The sequence below is a fragment of the Budorcas taxicolor genome, chromosome 23, assembly GCF_023091745.1.
Source record: "Budorcas taxicolor isolate Tak-1 chromosome 23, Takin1.1, whole genome shotgun sequence".
In the NCBI taxonomy this organism is placed as follows: Eukaryota; Metazoa; Chordata; class Mammalia; order Artiodactyla; family Bovidae; genus Budorcas; species Budorcas taxicolor.
In genome coordinates, this window is record NC_068932.1 from 17,556,147 (window position 1) to 17,579,819 (window position 23,673).

Sequence of the window (23,673 nt, forward strand, 5' to 3'; positions counted from 1 at the left end):
CCCCAGAAGTTCCTCCCAGAAGCCAGTACTCACCACCTGTAATCCTCTGCATTTAGTAGAAAGTACGTGCACACGATGGTCACACAGACAGTCACAATGCACAGGATGACCAGCACCAGCATCATGAAGCCATAGACATAATAGATCTTATACGCCCAGAAGGAGGTGAAGATGAAATACCTAAACACACCCAACAAAGACACAGTTTTCCAGTCTTTATTCATAAAACTCACCCTGTTCTTGCTAAATCTCATTTGCACCTTAGTTATCACTTGAATCTCAGTATTTTTCTTTCAAGCAACTTCCAACAGTTTCCCTTCCTCCTCTTTCATTAAATCATTTACAGTTCTCTCAAAAATATTTTCTTAGATAATCTTTCAAGAACAGATTCACTAGTAGGGTAGGGTATTCATCTCTAAGTAAACTGAATAAATTAGAAGCTTTAGGAGTGTATTGTGGAAAAGAAAAATGAAAATAGCTAAAAATTCATATTTTCAAAATAAATTCATTTATTTTTTTCTGCATACAATACTATACAAGCAATGCAGTTTATAAAACACCCAATTAAATTTTTAAAAAAGGTTTGATATGGTAATAATGTATAAAATTAGGAAAATAAAAATAATTAGGAAAACAAAGCCTAAGAAGGCTCTATGCCATTTTCACAGGACTGCAGGAGAAAGGGCACTATGATTTTATACCAAAAGAGATCCTTTCCTCTAATTCCATTACACAGTTCAGTTCAGTCGTTCAGTCCTGTCCGACTCTGCAACCCCATGAATTGCAGCATGGCCAGGCCTCCCTGTCCATCACCAACTCCCGGAGTTCACCCAAACTCATGTCCATCGAGTCAGTGATGCCATCCAGCCATCTCATCCCTCTGTCGTCCCCTTCTCCTCCTGCCCCCAATCCCTCCCAGCATCACAGTCTTTTCCAATGAGTCAACTCTTCGCATGAGGTGGTCCAAGTATTGGAGTTTCAGCTTTAGCATCAGTCCTTCCAAAGAACACCCAGGAGTGATCTCCTTTAGAATGGACTGGTTGGATCTCCTTGCAGTTCAAGGGACTCTCAAGAGTCTTCTCCAACACCACAGTTCAAAAGCATCAATTCTTCGGTGCTCAGCTTTCTTCACAATCCAACTCTCACATCCATACATGACCACTGGAAAAACCATAGCCTTGACTAGACGGACCTTAGTCGGCAAAGTAATGTCTCTGCTTTTCAATATGCTATCTAGGTTGGTCATAAATTTCCTTCCAAGGAGTTAAGCGTCTTTTAATTTCATGGCTGCAATCACCATCTGCAGTGATTTTGGAGCCCAAAAAAATACAGTCTGACACATTCCCCATCTATTTCCCATGAAGTGATGGGACCAGATGCCATGATCTTCGTTTCCTGAATGTTGAGCTTTAAGCCAACTTTTTCACTCTCCTCTTTCACTTTCAGCAAAAGGCTCTTTAGTTCTTCACTTTCTGCCATAAGGGTGGTGTTATCTGCATATCTGAGGTTACTGATATTTCTCCCCGCAATCTTGATTCCAGCTTGCGCTTCTTCCAGCCCAGCGTTTCTCATGATGTACTCTGCATAGAAGTTAAATAAGCCAGGTGACAACATACAGCCTTGACATACTCCTTTTCCTACTTGGAACTAGTCTGTTGTTCCATGTCCAGTTCTAACTGTTGCTTCCTGACCTGCATACAGGTTTCTCAAGAGGCAGGTTAGGTGGTCTGGTATTCCCATCTCTTTCAGAATTTTCCACACTTTATTGTGATCCACACAGTCAAAGGCTTTGGCATAGTCAATAAAGAAGAAATAGATGTTTTTCTGGAACTCTCTTGCTTTTTCGATGATCCAGCAGATGTTGGCAATTTGATTTCTGGTTCCTCTGCCTTTTCTAAAACCAGCTTGAACATCTGGAAGTTCATGGTTCACGTATTGCTGAAGCCTGGCTTGGAGAATTTTAAGCATGACTTTACTAGCGTGTGAGATGAGTGCAATTGTGTGGTAGTTTGAGCATTCTTTGGCATTGCTTTTATTTGGGATTGGAATGAAAACTGACCTTTTCCAGGTCTGTGGCCACTGCTGAGTTTTCCAAATGTGCCGGCATATTGAGTGCAGCACTTTCACAGCATCATCTTTCAGGATTTGAAACAGCTCAACTGGAATTCCATCACCTCCACTAGCTTTGTTCATAGTGATGCTTTCTAAGGCCCACTTGACTTCACATTCCAGGATGTCTGGCTCTAGGTGAGTGATCAGACCATCATGGTTATCTGGGTCATGAAGATCTTTTTGTACAGTTCTTCTGTGTATTCTTGCCACTTCTTAATACCTTCTGCATCTGTTAGGTCCATACCATTTCTGTCCTTTATAGAGCCCATCTTTGCATGAAATGTTCCCCTGGTATCTCTAATTTTCTTGAAGAGATTGCTAGTCTTTCCCATTCTGTTCTTTTCCTCTATTTCTTTGCATTGATCTCTGAGGAAGGCTTTCTTATCTCTCCTTGCTATCCATGGAAGTCTGCATTCAGATGCTTATATCTTTCCTTTTCTCCTTTGCTTTTCGCTTCTCTTCTTTTCACAGCTATTTGTAAGGCTTCCCCAGACAGCCATTTTGCTTTTTTGCATTTCTTTTCCATGGGGATGGTCTTGATCTCTGTCTCCTGCACAATGTCACGAAGCCATCATTAAAACAAAAAGTGTTTTTTTAACCTCTTTTCTTTTTCTTGTTCCCTCTGCTTGTTAGTTACCTTATCTATTACTCATTCTTGCAACAGATATTTACAGAAGCCCTACACATACAGAAGCAGCGAGAACAGAATTAGACAGTCTCTACCCTCAAGGAGATGAGTTCAGTGAGAAACATCAGTAGAGGGACAATCATGACACACCATGACAGGTGCTTCACCAATGCCCCTAAGAGGAGCATCTAAGCAGGGCTCTGGGCGAGGGAAGGGGGAGCCACCCTAACTCCTATCTCTCCTTATCTCCTTACGATGAAATCTCTCGAAACATAAATACATTGTCAAAACTTACATTTCAATAAAGATTGAGCCAAAAGGTAAAATTCCTCCTAGGCAAACAATAACTGCAGGCTCCATGAACCTGGAAAATATTAAAATTAACAGTAAACTTCTAGTATGATTTCCAGATTATACTAACTCTGATAAGAGGAATCAGAATACTTGGTACTTAAAAATAATTTAAAGGACAGAAATAAGCCAGTAAAGAGAAAAACAAAAATCCAAAGAGGCACGATATTGAACTGGGATTTCAAATTAGCCATAGTTAAAATTTTATAGTTAAAATTCTTTTGGGCATTAAAGCCCAAGATAGGAATTTCAGGAACACAAATTCTTGCTACTGGCAGAACTCAAGAAAAACTCTGTCTCCTCCTGATCTATACTTTCCAGTAACTTCTAAAAATTTTAGTCCTTTACTTACAGAAGGCCATAGGAAAAGAAAATATAAGTTTTGAAACCGCCTCCCCCATCTGAAATAATGTTTCCCAAATTGTGGCCTTGCCAGTCTCTTTGCTCATGCTTTCCTTGGTTCAGTATTTCCTTTTCCTTTGAATTACACAATTCAAGTATTATGAGTTCTGAGTTATAAAAGGAGTCAAAGAATGACTCAAAAATAAAATTCAAACCTCATTCATTCACTCAACAAATGTTTACTGATTGCAGTCAGTAATTCTGCAACCCTGAATGCCTTCCCTTGTCTCATATTTCTTTTCCTGCAAGTAGTGGCTCAAGTGTTCTCCTTATAAAGCCCTTCCCAAGTCTCCCAGGCAGAGGTGGGTTCTTCCACTGCCTCCTGAACGTAACTCCAAGGCTGCACTTACCACCCTATACTATACTAATTACTTATATAATTACTCACTAGATTGTAAACCCTGGCAGGCAGAAGCTATTCATCTAGGTATTCCCAGTGCCTGGCATAGCAGACTGCACATAAAAGACAGCAAACCGCCATTTCTGACATGAACAAACTACAAAATTAAGAAGAAAACGAGTTTGAGAGCTGAAAAAAAATTTAAAGATCATTTAATCTTGTCTCCTTTCCTCCTTTTGTAAAAAGTCAAGATCCACAGAGGTTAAAAACGACTTGCCTGCCAGATCTAGGATATGGATTTTGGTTCCCATATAATGACATACAGAAGATGAAGAGACACACAAGCTTTTCCTACACCTAAATGTGACCTATGGCTAGCATGGGTACAGGTTACTCCCTCCTCTCTTTCACCAGCCTAGTGACCCAGAGGAACTTCCGTGATTTCTGACTAGGCTTTTCCTTTAATCTTATTCTCCTCAGTATCAGGATATCAATGGGCCTTAACAGGCTAATCTTGAATTTGAAGAAGATAAAACTGACTTTAAAACACAGACTACAGACGTTCTCATAAGCAATAATCTAAAAAAAAGGAAGAAAAAAAAGAACACGTATAATTCCTAAGACTAGAAAAGATCACTCTCCTTTAAACTATGGGGCTATTTTATCCAGCTTTCACTTCTACAAATGTCTACATAAAAAGACTGTATAAGTACTTGAAAATAAGTAATATTTATAATATAGCAAAATACCTATGAACAGAAGCATTTCAATATATATCCCCTATTATGATTATGTAGAGTCTACCATACAGCTGTTTTAATGAGATGGGGAATAAAAATATATGCAGTAAGACTATTCTATTTATGTCCATAAGAATTAGTAAAATAAAGAATACAGAATAGCATAAATCAGCACTAAAACATTCAATATACTAATTTTAAAGGGCAAAACATATACACAGTGAGTTCAGATTTTATTCAAATTTGAATTACAAAAATTAGAAATATAAACATATTAGTGATATCTCATTTTATGTCCAAGGTTGAAAAAATATAAACCATCTAAAGTTAAAAATCTATCAAGAATCACTATTTCAAAGCCGACTAAATGAACTATAAACTATATTTAAACTACTGCAGTAGAAGAATAGCTTTAGCTGTTAAACAGAAATACCTGTCATCTTTTGTCAGGATTAAATCTTGAATTATGGGAGATCCTCAAAAATACATTTTGTGCATAAAATGACAAAACGTATCTAAGAGATTTCTATACTCTCCCAGAAGTGAAGATAAAGAATGTAGGTCAGTAAATTATGTGCTCAGTCACATTCAACTCTGTGTGGCCCTGTGGATTGGAGGCTGCCAGGCTCCTCTGCCCATGGAATTCTCCAGGTAAGAATACTGAAGTGGGGTGCCATTTCCTACTCCAGGGGATCTTTCTGACCCAGGGACTGAACTGGCCTCTCTTGCATCTCTGGCGTTGGCAGGCAAGTTCTTTATCACTAGTGCCACCTGGGAAGCCCGGGTTCATCTCTCAACTGATTCAAAATATATACGGCTAAATGTGGGTCAATTCTGAATAAAAAATGTGGCGAGGACACTGAGATTGTAAGCTAGGAGTTGGCAAACGTTTCTGTAAAGGCTCAGATAGTATTTCATGTTCTGCAGGTGAGATGGTCAGTGTCTGTCCTAACTTTAACTCTGATGCTATAGTGGAAAAGCAGTCATAGACAATATGGGAACAAACAGGCGTGGCTATATGCCAACAAAACTTTATTTATAAAAACAGATTTGGTTTATAGGCTGCAGTAATACAACAGCTGCTGCATTAGGTCCTATCCGCCTCTATGAACTGGTGTATGACCAAAGCATTTGATTTCTCTGTGAATGGCACTAATATTCAAAAAGTAAAATAAAGTTATCATTTATTACTACTCTTAACAATATAAGTTGAAGGAGAAAGAAAAAGACAAATATTAAGTTTAAACTTATAAATACATGCCAATTCTAAAAGTTATGTATACGCAATAGCTTTAGGAATTTATATATTGTGAGAAGCAATCAAAACAATTTAGCATTCTCTTTACCATTTTTTCTCCGGTATGGGACGAGGCACAGCATTGACACGACAAGGAAAGTTGGGTTGACCTGATAGATTTCGGCCAAGTATTGTACCAACAAGATTTAGAGGAAGGATAACAAAAAAACAGATGCAACAAACAGCCACCTGTAAATTAAATTAAAATGTGTGTAATTACTCAGAGAACAATAATATTAACAAAAACAAAAAGGATACAAAAATTTTAATGCAATTTGATTATAAAAGAAAATGTTTAAATTCAAAATGGGTTAAAACTGTGCAGAATACATACTAATAGCAATAGGAAAATAATGTGCTTTAAAATATTAGAATTAAACTGAATACAAGCCATATTTCCTATCAACTGCCATTCCTGATATTTCCTATTCTTTCACACTGCCCCTGCCACAGTCCTTTTTTCTCAGTTTCAGCTGTCATGATTTTAACATATCCTTTCTCTTTTATCATTATAACCAACTTATTTACTTGCCTGCACTTCACTGAGCTCCTAATAAGCTCAAGAACCTTTACAAGTGTTATTTTCCCACTTCCCAGGTGAAGAAAACGAGACAGAGAGGCTACATGACTTCCCTTGATCACACGGTTTAGTAGGTAGCCAAACCAAGATTTCAGTTCAGATCTGCCTGTCCCATTCTGTCTGCTCGTTTCTATTCTACAGTGCCCTAGGATCTTACAAATAGGAGAACATCACTATTTATGCATATATATATATATATATATATATATATATAACTAAGATAATATGAGTATTTCTCTGCCTATTAGTAATCCAAAACCTAACATTACAGGGGAGACCATACAGAGATTCTAGAACCAAAGTTAAGGAAGCATTTATTTTTGTGATTTTTTTTCTTTTTTATATAAACTTGTATTCTTACGAAGACACACTCAAGCTCCTTCCAGCCAGCATGTAAATTAAGATTAGTTCACTCAACTTCTAAAACTGAAACAAAAGTGAATCACCTCTAGTATCTCTCCAATATATACTTTGGGGTTCTAATAAATAAAAAGTAAAAGTGAGAGAAAAGCTGAATGAAAATTGCGAAGAAATTAACTGAGAGAACTGAAGAGGCGTGGGGTAGAAAATCCGCAGTGATGACATGAGGAGGAAAGAATCTGTCTTGAAGCAACATTACTGAAAACTCTACATCTTCATGACACCCTGATGTGTGCTTGCACGCATTTAAACAAACCAAAGAGTATCATCATCTTCCTTTCAGACAGTGCGTAGTCGCTCAGCCGTGTCCGATTCTTTGCGACCCCAGGGACTGCAGCCCACCAAACCCCTCTGTCCATGGGGATTCTCCAGGCAAGAATACTGGAGCGGGTTGCCATGTCCTCCTTCAGAGAATCTTCACAACCCAGGGATCAACCCCAGGTCTCCTGCATGGCAGGCAGACTCTGCCATCTGAGCCACCAGGGAAGCCCAGTAAAGCTTGTATAGAAGTAGGAGAGTTAAGAGTTCTGACATTCCATTTTAAAGCTCAGACTTAGAAACTTAAATCAGGGGTATCTCAGTTTAGACGTGTTAATAATATGAATTTTTGCTTACATGAATAATAAAAGGTGAAACAAAAAAAGGCAGATGTTTTAAAGATATTTTAAATACTAGGATATATTGTGAATTATACATATCCCATATTGGGGGGTTGAATTCTGTCTCAATTTTTGTTGTTTTTTAAATTACTATTTTGCTACCATTAAGTATATAAAATTCATAAATATTAAAACACTGTAATAGAGACCTACATATTTTCGCTTAATTTACCAGAACTCTAATTTCAAACAAGGACTGAAGGGAAGTTGTTGAGGAAACATTCATATGCGGAATGACATGGTCTAGCAAAGTAGTTCTCATCTGTTCCATCGAACCCTCAAGTCCTGCTGAAAAAAGTTTTAGTTAGGAATTCCACAAGCACTTGATTTGAATATCCTTTTGAAAATAGCTTTTTTAAAAAAAATTATTTTTAACTGTAAAAAAAAAAAAGGGCGGGAGGAGGGTCAATAGGGAGGGGACATATGTATACCTGTGGCTGAGTAATAGTTGATGTATGGCAGAAATCAATACAGTATTGTAAAGCAATTATCCATCAATTAAAAACACATTTTAAAAATAAAGAACAACAACAACAAAATAAACAGACTCAAATTAGTTTTATACCAAATATTAATATCTGGATACCACAATCAGGTTAACTCATTTCACACAAACTTCAGAATAAAGTTTCTTTTGCTATCGTTGTATGTATATATATTTGGAGTCCTAGTAAATGTATCACTGATTAGGAAGGCCTACACTGGTCTTTTGTTCTTCCTTCCCATACCCCACTCCCACCCAATTCTGGCCTGCACATATTTGCTCATTAAAAGCTTTATAAGCAAACGCACTATAGGACATGCATGTCATAAGCAATTAAGTGGCAGGTGGACTGAAGGTATACCTTGCCTGTGTGCTCAGTCAAAGCATTAACAACAGTCAATAAAGAAACCTATGAACAGTCTCATCAAGACATTATCAACTGTTTATATTTGTTTAATTCCCCCGCCCCCTTTTCCTGACTTTAATACATGGTAAAAATGCGAGCAGTATGCTGGAAACTATTAGTGACTAAACTGTAAAACCAATTTCCTGCTCCTTTATGTCCAAGTTCTGGATGAGTTTACTTGAAGAAATACTCTGAGACTGCAAGGCGAGCTGTTTAAGAAAAAACAGTCACAGGAAACTAAATCATCTGTGAAGTGAGAATTTTTCTCTGTACTGATACTCAACCAAATAAACCGGTTACTAAAGAAGAATGTTATCTTACCGCTTGATATTAGGTCTGTATTCATCACAACTTTCTTCATTAAACTTAAAATGTTAAAGTACTGAATTAGCAAAATTTATTTATACTAATAGAATCATGCTTATTATCTGCTTTCTTTCTTGGGCTTCTGCATTAAGCTTTCATTTAACTTGAAATTTAGCAACTAAGAGTTAAAAAAATTATTAGCCTAATATACTGGTGAAAACCCTGGAACTCAAACTAATAATATAGGGCCTTCCCTTAGAGCTTCTAGCCCTTGTTCACAGATCAATGTAAAGTGAAAACAGGGAGGAGGGAAGGAAGGACTCACTCCAGGTTGAGGGCGTCCCCTAGCGACAAGAAGAACAAGTTAGAAACAAAAACTGCGTATCACTCCTAAATGTCCCAAAGATGTACCAACTGGTCAAGTATTCTCAACCTCAGTCACAAGACAAGATTGTGAATATTATTTTATCTTTGTCTCCAAACTGGCCTTTTAAGGAAATCTGTGGTGTGAGTGAAATGGAAAGGGAAAAGGCAGCCTAAAAATGTGCTATTTTGGAATGCTAAAGGATATAAATTTCACTGTCTGTCTGAGGATGACAGACAGTAATTGCTTACAGGTGGGGTGATTCTCAGGCTTCCCAGGTTGAGCCAGTGATTAAAAAACCCTCCTGCCAATGCAAGAGACATGAGAGACTCAGGTTCAATCCCCGGGTTGGGAAGATCCCTTGGAGGAGGGCCCAGCAACCCACTCCAGTATTGCCTGGAAAATCCCATGGACAGAGGAGCCTAGTGGGCTACAGTTCATGGGGTTGCAGAGAGTTGGACACAACTGAATCAACTTAGCACAAGGTGATTCTCAGAAAATATATCATCTTCTCAGTCATTATGTTTAGGTATTTCCTTGACATGTGCTCAGAGCAGACAATGTTTATCACTCCTTTTCTACTTACACATTTTATACCTTTATACCTATATAAAAATAAGCTTCAATTTAAGCATGCTGACAATAATCAACCTAGTAAACAGGACACTGCCAACTCAAACACAAATACTTATAAGAAGCCCATCTTATAGATATTTTCAACACTTCTCATTCTGATTCTTGGCAACTTCAATACTATAAGAGAAGAAAACACTGGATTTGAAGTTAAGAACTTATTCTACGGGGCTGGCCAAAAAGTTTGAGCTTTTCTGTAAGCTGGTATGGAAAAAGCTGAATGAATTTTTTGGCCAATCCAATATAAAGCTAGTATTATCCTGATACCAAACCATTAAAAAAAGACATTATAAGAAAACTGCAGATCAATATTTCTCATAAACATTGATGCAAAACAACAAAAAGAACAAATTTCAGCAAATTAAATCAAGCTATATATAAAATGGATAACACATCATAACAAATTGAGGTTTATCAACAGAATTCCAGATTGGTTTAAGATTCAAAAATCAATCAATGCAATCTACCATATTATCAGACTAAAAAAAGAAAAATCATAGATCATCTCAAAAGGTGCAGAAAAAAATTGTTGCAAGAAACAACCTCCCTTCACAATAAAACAAACTCAGCAAATTAGGAATAGAGGGAAACTTCATCAACCTGATGAAGGACATGTATGAAAAAACTACAGGTAACATTTCTTGATGGCCTAAGGCTGAATACCTTGCCCCTAAGACTGGGAATAAGATAGACTCTGCTCTCACCTCTTCTGTTCAACACTGTACTGGAGGTTCTAGCCAGTGCAATAAGTCAAGAAAAAGAAAAAAACTAGAGGTTCTAACCAGTGCAGTGAGGCAATAAAAGGTGTACAGATTAGAAAGGCAGAAGTAAAACTGTTTATTCTTAGACAACACAACAATATATGCAAAAAACCTCTGGGAATCTAACAAAAAAGAAATGAGAACTAATAAGGGACTTTAACCAAGTTGCAGGATGCAAAGCCAATATGCATAAATCAACTGTTTTTCTATACACTAGCAACAAGCAACCAAAATTTTTAATTTAAGAAATATCATTTACTAATAAAAAATATGAAATACTTAGGAGTAATTTCAATAAAAGCTGTACAAAACCAGAGCATTAAAATCTACAAAACATTACAAAGAAAAAGTAAAGATGTCTAAATAAGTCAAGAGATATACCATATTCATTAGTCAAGACTCAATATTGTTAAGATGTGAATTCTTCCCAAGTTTATCCACAGATTTAATGGAATTCTAATCAGGTTTTTCTGTAGAATTTGACAAACCAATTCTAAACTTCACACGGAAATGCAAAGAACCTAAAAACTCCAAAACAACTGTGAAAAAGAATTGATTTCAAGACTTATTGTAAAGCTACAATAATCAACACAGTGTGATACTGGAAAAACAAACAAACAAACCCAAATCAATCAATGCAACAGCAAAGTAGAAAAGAAAGTCCAGAAATAGATTCACACAGATACATGCTCAATTGATTGCACTCTTCTCATAACCTTTGAGAGATCACAAAATAGCACTCATCCACTAATCTTTGTCGCCATTCTTTCCTCACTGTGTTTATTTCTGATTATGCCTCATGGATTTCATTTCTGAGACCCTTGAACTCTCATAACATTTTCCCAGTTATGGTAAAATATTTGGATCATGAGAGAGCATTTCCCTGAATATTTGTGAAATCTTTTTTCCTAAAACCTAGGGCACGTTTCTGGTATTTCCCCTCCCAAAGTAAAACAAACCTTAAAATGACAAGCATGGCTGATGATCTGTTACTTCTCCAGCGACTATTCTACCCACTGAGAGACAAAATCAAGTATGATAAGTCATGGATCTGTCAGTGCACTCTGAGGCGAATGATACTTAGATTGAAAGGTTATCAGTTTCTGTGCTACTCTGTCTCCATGAATTTAAAACTGCAATATGGTCCTTTGAAAACCTCCAATATCATTAAGAATCTAAGATTTACAACCCAGAAAAGACTTGATGCCTAAAACATTTTTTCAGAATACCCTGGCAAACCTTTCCTCATTCCCAAGAAACCCTCACAGGACCAAAAACTCTGGGTATGACACTTAAATCATTTGTGAACAAATTCCAAAGAAGAAAGGTTTTACTTTACCAGATTCAATTTAATTTGAAGTACACTCTCTCCAACTCTGTAGTATCTCGGCCAGAATAAGCCAACTTTAGGAACAGGTATGGTCATCTCTGAACCATCTTTGGCCCCAAATTTCATTCAAATGCTCTCTTATAGAGTTTTGTAATATTCTCTAGGAATCATGCCTTAAGACGAGATGCTAGACATTAGCTTAGATTACCGCTACCACCCTCTCTCTATTTATGTTTCTTTTACCTTTAATAAGCTGCTAAGATTGACAAGTACTCAACAAGTTTAATCTGGCATGGATTTAATGGCTTTTATGTACAGGTACATATGGCCAGAGAATCTGGGGTCCAGAGACAAACTTTTCCCACTTTCAAAGTTATCTTGGGCTAGTCCTGGGGACAACAGAAATATTCTGACAAAACTCCAGACTCCAAGTGGACAAAATCCCTATTGTTCTGGTGCCTCTACAGGGCAAAACAGAAGCTGAAGTCACTCTTACTAAGAATGAATTAGGCCGTCAATTGTGGACTTTCTGAGGAAACAGAACTAGAGTGAAGGTTACCCAGAGAAAGGGCTCAGCCACGAGATCAAAGGAACAGGGACAGAATGAGCCTGGGGAAGAGTATACAGGAGTATTTGAAGACTCTGATTTTAAACGAGGGTATTAAAGTAGGGGATCCAGTTTATCAGACATTTGGGACTTGGGAACTTTACAGCTAACAGATCCACCCTCAGATGCTGAGAACTAGAATCAGGTAAACACTAGAGATTGGGTTTAACGTAGGACAGATAAACTGGCAAAGGATGAAGCCCTGGGCACCGAAATTTTTTAAACTTCCAAGTGATTCTATGGGTACCGAAGGTTGGGGACCATGGAGTTTATGAGAATAATGTAACCATTTCCTCCATATTATCAACAAGTCAGATACCTTAAAATACAAATTTAAGTAGTTAAAACACTTAAACACTAGGTCAAATATCTCAACTCTTACATTTCATGTTCTAAACAAATTCTGATACTCTTGTAAGGAAGAAAAAATTTTAGACCGAACATCTGATTACAACCTGAAAGCAGTATTCCCTCATTACAAAGACCAGGACAGTAAGACCTGGGCATTGCAGGAGGATGCTAAGCACCAACAGTCAGTCTTTTATACAGTAAATATCAAATTTATAGACCATCTCTTGCTCAGCACAGAGTCTGATACTATATTTGCATAATCAGTAATTATTAAAGTATCTAAAGGTAAATTACATTGAACTTAATATTTAAAACCCCATTTACAGAGGGGCAAAATTTATAATGTTTGTGAAACAAAGCAACTTTGAAATAACATTTTTACCATAACAAATTAAAAGCTTTATGATAAAAATTATAATGGAATCTGAATTTCAATTTTTAAAGCACTATGATAGTAATTCATTTGGCAGATCACCTCCATGCTGGGAGCCAGCACGGGCCATCCCACTCATGACAAGGTCATGTGGAACAGAGCTGTTAAGCAAGGCTGCAGGACTCGAGGGGCTCCCTAGACCGGCTCGAGCATCTATCCCCAAAACAGAATCTGTCTGTCCTACTATTTTGTGCCTTTCACCAACTCTTCTGACATTAACAGGGGCTATCCTTGACCACCTTTCTCTGGAGAAAATCAACTTAGGGCTCCAGCTAATAAGTCTCCTAGACATGAGAGGAATATTTCAAATCAAACCCCCTCTGTTAGCATTCTAGCTTGCTTGGCAGGTCTATCCAGACTCTTGCAGCTACACATATGATTGTTCACAGCCTCCCAACGGGAAGCCTAACACATAGAGCCTTTCAAACAGTTGAAAGTTATTAGAGTAGTGCTGGTGTAGGATTTCACTATAGGGCCAAAGCTTGCTGCTAAGTTCCCATATCTCTTATCCACTGTGCAACTGGGAGTGCATTAGTTAACATAGTTGGAATGTAAGAAAAACAAGTGTAGCCTTGAATTTACCCACATCAGATCTTTGAGCTAATTGGTTCTTTCTTGTAACTCACTGCACCTTCACTCTGTGAGAAATGTAATTCTGTTTGGCATTTTCTGAGGCTGACATAGATTAGAAATATACAGAAAAAACACTTCAAGGGAAAATAAGTTTTCTGGTTGAGCAGCCTTTATCAAAAGAGGGTCATAAAATGTCCACAGGCCTCCAAGGCCAGAAGATAATGTACACAACATTGTCTATGGGAAAGGTTTGCAGAAAAAATCCTGGTTTCGATAAAGACAAAACAGATGTAATGTTTGGCGTGACTCTGTATGACTTTGCATCTTTCATTTCCCTCTGTGTACAAGTAAAGGTATAAAAGACCCTTTTGAAAATTAAAAAAAGGGGCCTCGCTCGAAGAAGCTTGGTCACCCTGTGTTTTCCTTTTTTTCTCTCTTACTTTCTTTCTCAGGCTGATCCCTTGGAGCAAGGAGGCTCCCTGAGTTCACTTATCTGCCTGGGTTTCTAAGACCTGAACAGGAAGACGTTCTGCATCTACATTCCCTCAGGAGACCAGGAGGGCACCTGTGGCCTCCGTGAACAGGGCAAACTCCTTGTCTCAGAGTTTTATTGGCTTTCTATGTAAAACAAGGAATATCAGCCTCTTTCTCTCCTCTATTTTCTTATCTACAACATTCTTTCCTTATCATTCTCTTCGCCGATGCCGTCACACTTCGGATACCCTGGATCCAAGCCGGGGCAGGACCCCAGCACCTCTAAGTAACTTGACTCTCTCTATAATTTCTGATGGCCTAGAACTACTATAAAGCAAATTATTTTCCAGTTCTCAATGTTACTAATTTTTTTACCCTTTCGTAACCATTATCAGCATCTGTGGCTTGCAAAATCAAAATACAAACCAAAAAAAGCTTCCAATTTTGAAGCAATCTGCAAAATATTCCTAAATAAAAATTATTAAAGATTTAATAAAAACATATATGCAAGGTATCTCTGAAAAACTTGGACTGTAACACAACCAATCATCTGGACTTTTCTGAGACCATTCAATAATTCCCACATGATAGAAAGAAACCCAAAACAAGGTTAAAATTCAGACAAGAGATACGGGTTCCAGCTGCAGTTCTGCCACTGAATCTATATGACATTAAACGTTATCTTACCTCTCTGAAAAACAGTAACCACCTTGCAACTTGTGTGTGTGTGTGCATGTCTGCACAAGTGTACACTGAGACTGAAGTCTACTCTAGGCCTAAAATTCTGTTTCTAATAAAATGATAACAACTGGAAGAATCGAGAGACTGTGAGTTACCTCTATAAAGCACCAGTATTCCTGTGCTTTCGTTTTAATATATTTTAAAAATTTACAACATTTCAAACTCTGTGATAACATGTAAGATATAAAATAGGATTTTAATATTTATAGCATGTAAGTTATCAATATTAATATAAATGCTTTCATGAGGTTCTAAAATTAGTAGTTACCAAAAAAAAAAACGTTACAGACAGTCTTCACTTCACCACTGCTCTCAACGATCACCTTAAAACACCCATGTTTCTTCTGTGTCATCATCCTTCCTCTGCAATACACTCACCAGTTTCCCTCATTTCTAATAAACAGTGTTCTCTTTTGTCTTACTTTAAAGTTGACCTTTCACTTCATTGGTTGACAAAATCAAGAAAAATTTTCTTTACCTACCTTTCCAGTACTGAGTAGGGACTGGCTGCAAATAGTAAAAGGCAGCTGTTATACTTAAGGTACCTCCTAGTTTAGAGGTACCCTGGAGAGACAGTAGACCTCATATTACAATGCTTATCAGTCAGTCAGTCAGTTCAGTCGTGTCCGACTCTTTGCGACCCCATGGACTGCAGCACGCCAGGCCTCCCTGTCCATCACCAATATACTCTCAGTTTAAAAGTAAGATTCGAGCAACTCACCATTGTTCCAAAAGGAATGGCTCTTGAAGCATGGTAATAAATGGCTATGAAATTGATGAAGAAGGCAGTGCCACACACCATAGCGGGGATAAGGAATGCACCAATGAACATCTGCTTTATCCATCTCCTTCCTGAAAGAAAAGGGAAACTGTAACAATTGGAGAAGCTAGGCAGACAGACATGCATCATTGTTTGAAAGGTGGCTATTTCTCTTATGAAGTTCCAGCTTTTTTCTAGCATTCTCTTTTCCTACACTTTCAATGTAGGAAATGGACATAATCAGATCTCCTCAGGACACTGTCAATCAGAAAAGAACCGTTAGGTTACTCTCGGTAAGATCTGATACTCCTAGGCTGAAGTCTGAACTCTGCCAACTTTCAAGAACAAGTGTAGTAAAGTTAAGTTTGGTTAGGTGTTCTTCACTTGCGATCAGACTAAAAGCGAATTTATGTTCAATTTCCTGTTTTGAGTAACCTGTTCCTGCTGTGGAGACTTTTCTAGAGACCATAAACTGTACAGCTCTTAGCCCAACTAGTTTTCAGATCAAATTCAAAGCAGGCATTACCTCAGGCATCCTTACTTCCTCAGGATAGTAGACCTGCGTGCTAAGACTCATTTCCCATATCCAGAGGGAGAACAGAGAAACTGAACAGCTAAAAAAAATAGTCAGGAATCTGCAATGATACTCCAGGCAATCCAAAGAATTATCTCTGTTTACAGTTAGACCACATTAAGTCTGACAGGACCAATTTTTTTTAAAAGTCATAGTAAATCAGGATATCCTGGGGGAATTTTAAATAATCCTGTGCTCTGAGCTCCTCTAGCCTACTAAAAGAAGGGCAGGATCCTCTAATGCTGACACTGCTTAGGAAGGGCTGGGAAAATCACAGTAGGAAGTCTCCATCCTGAGGAATATAATTCTAACATCTTTCAACAACCTTTCCTTCACAAACTGAAACATGCAAGTCTGCTACTTCTATCACTTTTCTGACCCCAGCCAATTACAGGGAAAACCAAGGACCTTGAAGACCTTAAATGCCATCACAGAAAGAAACACCTCAAGGCAGAAACCTCACATCATACATGAACACCCATCCTTTTCAGGTCACAACAGTAAAGAAGCAAGCGGGTATTTCAGATGAAGCTCCTTTAGCAAAAGATTGTGACAGAAAATCTCTCCACAGGATCCTTTGATAAGTATTTAAGGGTTAACAGAAATAAACAGCTTTCCTTCCTATTATCTTCCCACTGCCCAGACATATATCCATAAACCATGACACATGCCTTTATGCTCAGCTGTAAAGCTGCAGAGTCTATGAGGAAGCCTCCTGTGGAGCACTGCTAGGGAACCAGACACCTCAAAGCGAAATAATCACTTAAGTACACTCTCTCCCACAGCTTCCTTAGGCCTAACTTCACAGTGGACAATGGAGATAACCTACTAATTATTCATAATTTTAGGAAATAAAATGTAAGGATTCCATAAAAAGCAGATGAGAACATGTAACAGGTTTAGTGGAGATTATGTGAAGCTGGATAACAAACGACTTTGTAACGGCTATACTGTGCATTTTAAACTCCATATACCTCACAGTGAAATATTAGCATCTGTAATTAAAAACACAAACAGTAACTCAGAAATTACCTCCTTGTCTAGCATAGAGACTTCCTCCAAAATAACCATTCACTGGAGATGTAGCAGCGTAGACAAATATGGCTGTACTGAGCATCGACCCCCTCCTAAAAAGGCAAAACAGCATATACGATAAACTAAGACCAATGATTTAAAGACACTATCATACAGTCTATCACATTAACATCAGTTTAATATCAAAGACTAATATCACTGATATTACGCTAATATCAAATTTAGCAGTAACAGAAAAAATGTATTCCTGGACTGCAGCGGACCTCAAAAGGTTGCCCAGTGAATGAATTTCTAGTTAAAATTGCATATAAACGGTAACAGACTGATCCTACTTTTTTAAAATTTGAAGTTAAATTTCATAATATTCCTAACAAACATTTCACATTTCTTTGGCAAACATACTAGAAGCTGGCACTAAAACTGTTTCACAACCTTGTGAACCAATCACATCACATGGCAAAGAATATTCATCTGTCAAGAAAATTAATTAGAATATTTCTCTTTATAGATTAACTGCTTAAGAGTCTTGCCTGCTGACAGAAATAAAATGGAAGTACTGTAACCTATATTACTACTATTACTTTAAATGGTATAGTACTGAGACTTCTATTTAGTTTCCCTTATACTGTTAAAATTGTTTTTAAAAATCCATAGGTCTACAAATCAACATTAACTCAGATCAATAATTTCTAACCTCTTCTTCCAGTAATGCTATCTAGGCAATTCAGATCAACTCTCCTACTGAACAAAACTGGACAAAAATATGTTAAATGCCTAACTGCAAAGAGAAATATTAAAATGATAAAAAGACAGCATCATCTGCCATAATATAGAAATGTACTTAACTAAATATAAAGACCATTTCTGAAACTCACCACAACTAGGAAGGTAAAAATCTGTAGACAGAACATATAGCCTTGTTAATTTGAGTTAAAGAATACTCTTTTAAACACAGCTTACAAGAATATCACACTAATGTGTGCTCTGGAAGGATATACAACTTTCAAAAATTAACCATCTTCTGGATAATAATTATTACATTCCATTGTCTGTCTACGTAGACTTACAAAGGCATCATACAGTCTTGAAACATGTACCACTTTTTTGCTCAAACAGGTAAGCTCAATTTCTTAAAGTAATGTGTATGTTAGAACACTTATAACACTCAATGACATAAATATATAGCTAAAAAGTAAACGTGGCAGCAATATGTTTGTTTCTCATGTTTAAAAGATTGTGGGTCTCTCAGAGTTAATCAGTTTGAAAAGCCAAATTTGTTTTTTCAAGAATACAATTAAACACTGCAAGTACTAACTTTTTTTTCCAGACTATCATTAAAAAACTGATCATTTTGCTTATTCCCAGGTGTGTGGATTCTGACACAGACACTGACAGAGCTCAGGCTGCTGTCATGTGACTAAGAGTCCAAAATGACTAGAGAGTTAAATTTGAAATCCCCAGAGAGATTTCCACTAAGCGGAAGTGTGAGAATAAGCTACAGTTTTAAAAATCAGATATACCCTTGCACCATTTGTTCGTAAATATCTTATGGGCATTTTTCACCCAAAATAGACCACTTTCATCTACAATGAAGAAATCTGCTGAAGTAGAGAACCATCCTTGCTCATCTCTCTAAAACTGGGGGTGGGGGGAGAGAGGGTGATATCTAAGTAGCTGCTTTACCTAACCTGCCATCCCACCACTGCAGAGCATTTTACCAGACTTACTCATACCTTCTCAAACACCATGCTTTCTCCAGGGTCAATATCACACTAATTGGCACATCCACCTTGATGCTGATCTTCTATCTATCTAAGTATTGTCTTCTTCCCTGATTGCCACAATCATCACTGAACAAAGTAATTTTCACAGGTTATACATTTATCTGCTTTTTATCCTCTAGAATCCTTGAGATATCTACTCCTGGAGTGAGTCTTACAAATTTTACATGCAAGTTTTTTTCATTTTCTCGTCACTATGCATTTTAATTACCTCTATCTTCATATCTAGGGCACCGAAAGTTAAGAGACAAGTTCTGGAGTCAGAGTGAAAGCGGTGAGTGTCAGTTGCTCAGTCGTGTCTGACTGTTAGCAACCTCATGGACTGTAGTCCGCCAGGCTCCTCTGTCCATAGGATTTTCCAGACAGTAATACTGGAGTGGGTTGCCATTTCCTTCTTCAGGGGATCTTCCTGACCAAGGATTGAACCTGGGTCTCCCACATTGCAGGCAGACTTTTTACCATCTAAGCTATCAGGGAAGAGTGTCGAGGTTCAAATCTCATCTTACCAACACATCTTACTAATAGTTGTGTTATCTTACTCAAATTACTCAACCTCCCTGAGCTTCACCTTTCTCATCTGCGGGCTGAAGGTAATACTAGTCCCTTCACAGGGCTGATGTGAGGATTAAATGAGCTAATGAGCATAAAGCTACTAACATGGAACCTCAGTAAGGTTAGTCACTTTGATCTCATAATAATATTCATAGGTATAGTACTTATCATGTAAGTGATTAAGTATGTTCACTTCAAATGGTAGAAAAACCACTGATAACAATGACAGGCTTAAAGAACAATGCATGTTGCTGCCGCTAAGTCACTTCAGTCGTGTCTGACTCTGTGCAACCCCACAGACAGCAGCCCATCAGGCTCCCCCATCCCTGGGATTCTCCAGGCAAGAACACTGGAGTGGGTTGCCATTTCTTTCTCCAATGCATGAAAGTGAAAAGTGAAAATGAAGTTGCTCAGTCGTGTCCGATTCTTAGTAACCTCATGGACTGCAGCCTACTTGCCTGCTAATAAGCATCTATTAGGTGTGGTTTCTTATTCCTATAAGCTGAAGGTCCATAAGCAGAACAGCTTCAGCATTAAAAAATGAACTGCCAACATTGAAATATTAACATTTGAGAAAGAACAAAGCAAAAATTTTGATTCTAGAACAGGTTGCATGTGTGTGTGCTAAGTCGCTTCAGTCATGTCTGACTCTGCGCGACCCTATGGACTGCAGCCTGCAGGCTCCTCTGTCCACGGAATTCTCTAGGCAAGGGTACTGGAGTGGGTTGTCACTTCCTCCTCCAGGAGATCTTCCCAACCCAGGGATCAAACCTGTGTCTCTACGTCTACCTACACTGGCAGGCAGGTTCTTTACCACTAGCACCATCTGGGAAACCCCTAGCAGAGGTTACCCGCTACTAAATTCTAACACTGTGACTATATAGTCAGCGTCAATTCCATAGTGATGAATTTAATCCAGTATTTAATGTGAAGGATGATATAGTCTCATGTAGGAAGGGGCTTCACAGATGGCACTGGTGATAAAGAATCTGCCTACCAGTGCAGCTTTTCTTGAATTTGAGATTTAGTTTACTTGAAATATATTATATCTTAAAATTAGAACTACCTACAAAACACTGAAGTTTAGGTTTTGGCCAGTTATTTTAAGGTTTATGTGGTAACTAAAGTACAAAGGTTACATTAAAGAAATATAACAAACTACAGAGAAATACCTTTGTCAATTAATACATCATTCATTTCAGTTCAATAAGCACTGACTGAGAAACTTGAATACACAAAGTTCTTTAGGTACTCAAAGAATGCAAAGATAAGACCCAGTCTCTACTCTCAAAGAACTTACTGACCAGTGCAAGGAACAATAATTTATAGTTAAACATTTAATATGTAACTAACGAGCCATGCTTTCAGCAACAATTTGTCACTTGTCCACCAAATGCCAGGCATATATAAGCAAGCACCATCAGGAACTGAAATAGAGGTATGAAATGTAACAGGAGACAAGTGTCATTCTGACTGAGGACTTCATAGGGCGGCATCTACACCCCAGGCTCAGAGTGTTTTTGCTTTGTTGAGGTCATGGCTCTCTGAGCACAAGGTTATAGGACTACTCAATAAAGACTTAAGATCTCCATGAATGTACAACTTTTTCTTAGGATCCAAAGGCCTCACATTAAAAATATCTTCCAACTGGTTTTGTCTTCAAAGCAACAGTGTACCAGAAACCATGTAAAGACAGAATAAAGGAAAAACCATGCAATTATTTTTCTAACCTCATGTGCCTTTCCACCACTCTTTTTAGTGTTAGTGTTACTTATAATGCTTTCTTCTATTCTGTAGAGCTCCAAGTTTCGGAGGCAAATATGAAGTACTAACTCAGTAAATGGGTAATCCTTGTGTGCTTCTTAGGAAGACCTAACTGGACCTTCAGCTTTCACAGAACTCTTGATTTGTAATTCTGCTCATACCTCTAATGAAAAATAATCTTTATAACCAAACAAAGTGTTCAGTAAGGTTAGTAATTTTAGAAGATAACAGGAAAGTATACTTATTATAGCTGCAGAATACTGTTCATTATTTGTTTGTAATAATGGCACTTATGCTTTTAAAATTCTAAGATAATTAGAATCAGCAGATATTTAATATGATTGACTTAAAGGTTCAATTATTAAAACTATTCAAGAACAATGAAAAAGTAATAAAGTTATAAACATATGAACTTACTCTGTATACAAATCTTCTATCATTGCAACAATAATAACAATGAGGGATACAGCAAATATCTGACATCCAGAGCCAATGAGAGAGGAAAATATCAGTGGGTGACTTGATGGTCTAAACACATCTCCGTGCACCTGCTTCCATCCATATTCATCTCCAAGGTCTCTATCCTATATACATATATAAGTGTTGAGAGAAACGAAAATAATCCAGAATGAAACTAAAATACATAGAATAGCTTAGAAAACTACAACTACAGTTGTAAGTTCCCTCCCTACAAATTTAGAGCTATTAAAAATTTCAAAATATCAAAAAAGACATTTCAAATTTAAAATAATTTCTGCCTTAATAACTTATTATGTTATAAAGTGTGATATTACTGAAACTCAGAAAGGTGGCTCCTGGCTGTACTCAGAAAATCTCAAAGAATGGGAAAAGAAAAGGTCTAGGAACAAAAAGAAATGGTAACACAGGGAGAAAAGCCCAGCGGCTCTCTGAACATTACCTTCAGATGCTATTCTTGACATTACATCATGACTATGGCTCATGTATGACCAGGGCCCAGGTGGAGCGCAAAAGAGAAGATTAAAACCAGTACTAGATGCCCTAGCAATGCAGAAATGCCCCTTATAGCCTGGAGCCTAAGAAAATACACGGGGAATATATCGAATAGTTAAATAACTATCAGTCAGTTCAGTCGCTCAGTCATGTCCTACTCCTTGCGACCCCATGGATGGCAGCATGCCAGGCTTCCCTGTCCATCACCAACTCCCAGAGTTTGCTCAAACTCATCTCCATTGAGTCAGTGATGCCATTCAACCATCTCATCCTGTCGTCCCCTTCTCCTTCTGCCTTCAATCTTTCCCAGCATCAGGGTCTTTTCCAATGAGTCAGTTTTTCACATCAGGTGGCCAAATTACTGAAGTTTCAGCTTCAGCATCAGTCCTTCCAGTGAATATTCAGGACTGATTTCCTCTAGGATGGACTGGTTGGATTTCCTTGCAGTCCAAGGGACTCTCAAGAGTCTTCTCCAATACCACAGTTAAAAGCATCAATTCTTTGGCATTCAGCTCTCTTTATGGGCCAACTCTCACATCCATACATGACTACTGGAAAAACCAGGGCTTTGACTAGACGGACTTTTGTTGGCAGAGTAATGTCTCTGCTTTTCAATATGCTGTCTATAGTGCTTTTTTAAACAAAACATTCAATTATGCCTTTTCAACCTGAGTAAGCAAATATCTAAAACAGAGTTTCTTAAGAAATATCAATCAGACCCTCAAGATAATCTCTGGGTTTCTTTCGGTGGCAGCAGGGGAGGGGGAGTGGTCTGGGTCAGCTATATTTGAGAGGCAGCAAATATTTCACGTTTTCATACTGTTCATGGGGTTCTCAGGCAAGAATACTGCAGTGGTTTGCCATTCCCTTCTTCAGTGGACCGTGTTTTGTCAACAACTGAACTGAACTGAAATAGTTCATCTATTCTCTGATATTTCACAAGACACATATGCATATTAAAGTTTTTATTTAACTGTTTTCCAAGCTTATTTAATGATGGAGCATATCTACACAGAATATTCATTAACAACTGAATCACTCTGCTGTACTTTTGAAACTAACACAACACTGTAAATTAACTATACTTCAGTTTTAAAAAAAGGGGAAAAAAAAAAAAGATTAGCCATTAATATTCCCTGATGATCAGGACTCTGTGCTTTCACTGTCAAGGGCATGGGTTCAACCCCTTGTCGAGGAACTAAGATCCCACAAGTTGTGCAGTGTGGTCAAAAGAATTAACAAA

At 37.7% G+C, this 23,673-nt stretch overlaps 1 protein-coding gene across 1 annotated transcript in view; it reads right to left on the reverse strand.

Annotated features, from left to right (window-relative positions):
- The window catches only part of TM9SF3 (transmembrane 9 superfamily member 3), a 59,107-nt gene that overhangs the window by 5,982 nt on the left and 29,452 nt on the right, over positions 1 to 23,673 (reverse strand). Inside the window, exons 7-12 of the mRNA XM_052660859.1 lie at positions 21,876 to 22,042; positions 17,359 to 17,453; positions 15,714 to 15,844; positions 5,920 to 6,059; positions 3,036 to 3,104; positions 34 to 180 (exon numbers count right to left, since the gene is read on the reverse strand). Of these exons, the coding sequence (XP_052516819.1) occupies positions 34 to 180; positions 3,036 to 3,104; positions 5,920 to 6,059; positions 15,714 to 15,844; positions 17,359 to 17,453; positions 21,876 to 22,042 (749 nt within the window). The remainder of the gene's footprint in view (positions 1 to 33; positions 181 to 3,035; positions 3,105 to 5,919; positions 6,060 to 15,713; positions 15,845 to 17,358; positions 17,454 to 21,875; positions 22,043 to 23,673) is intronic.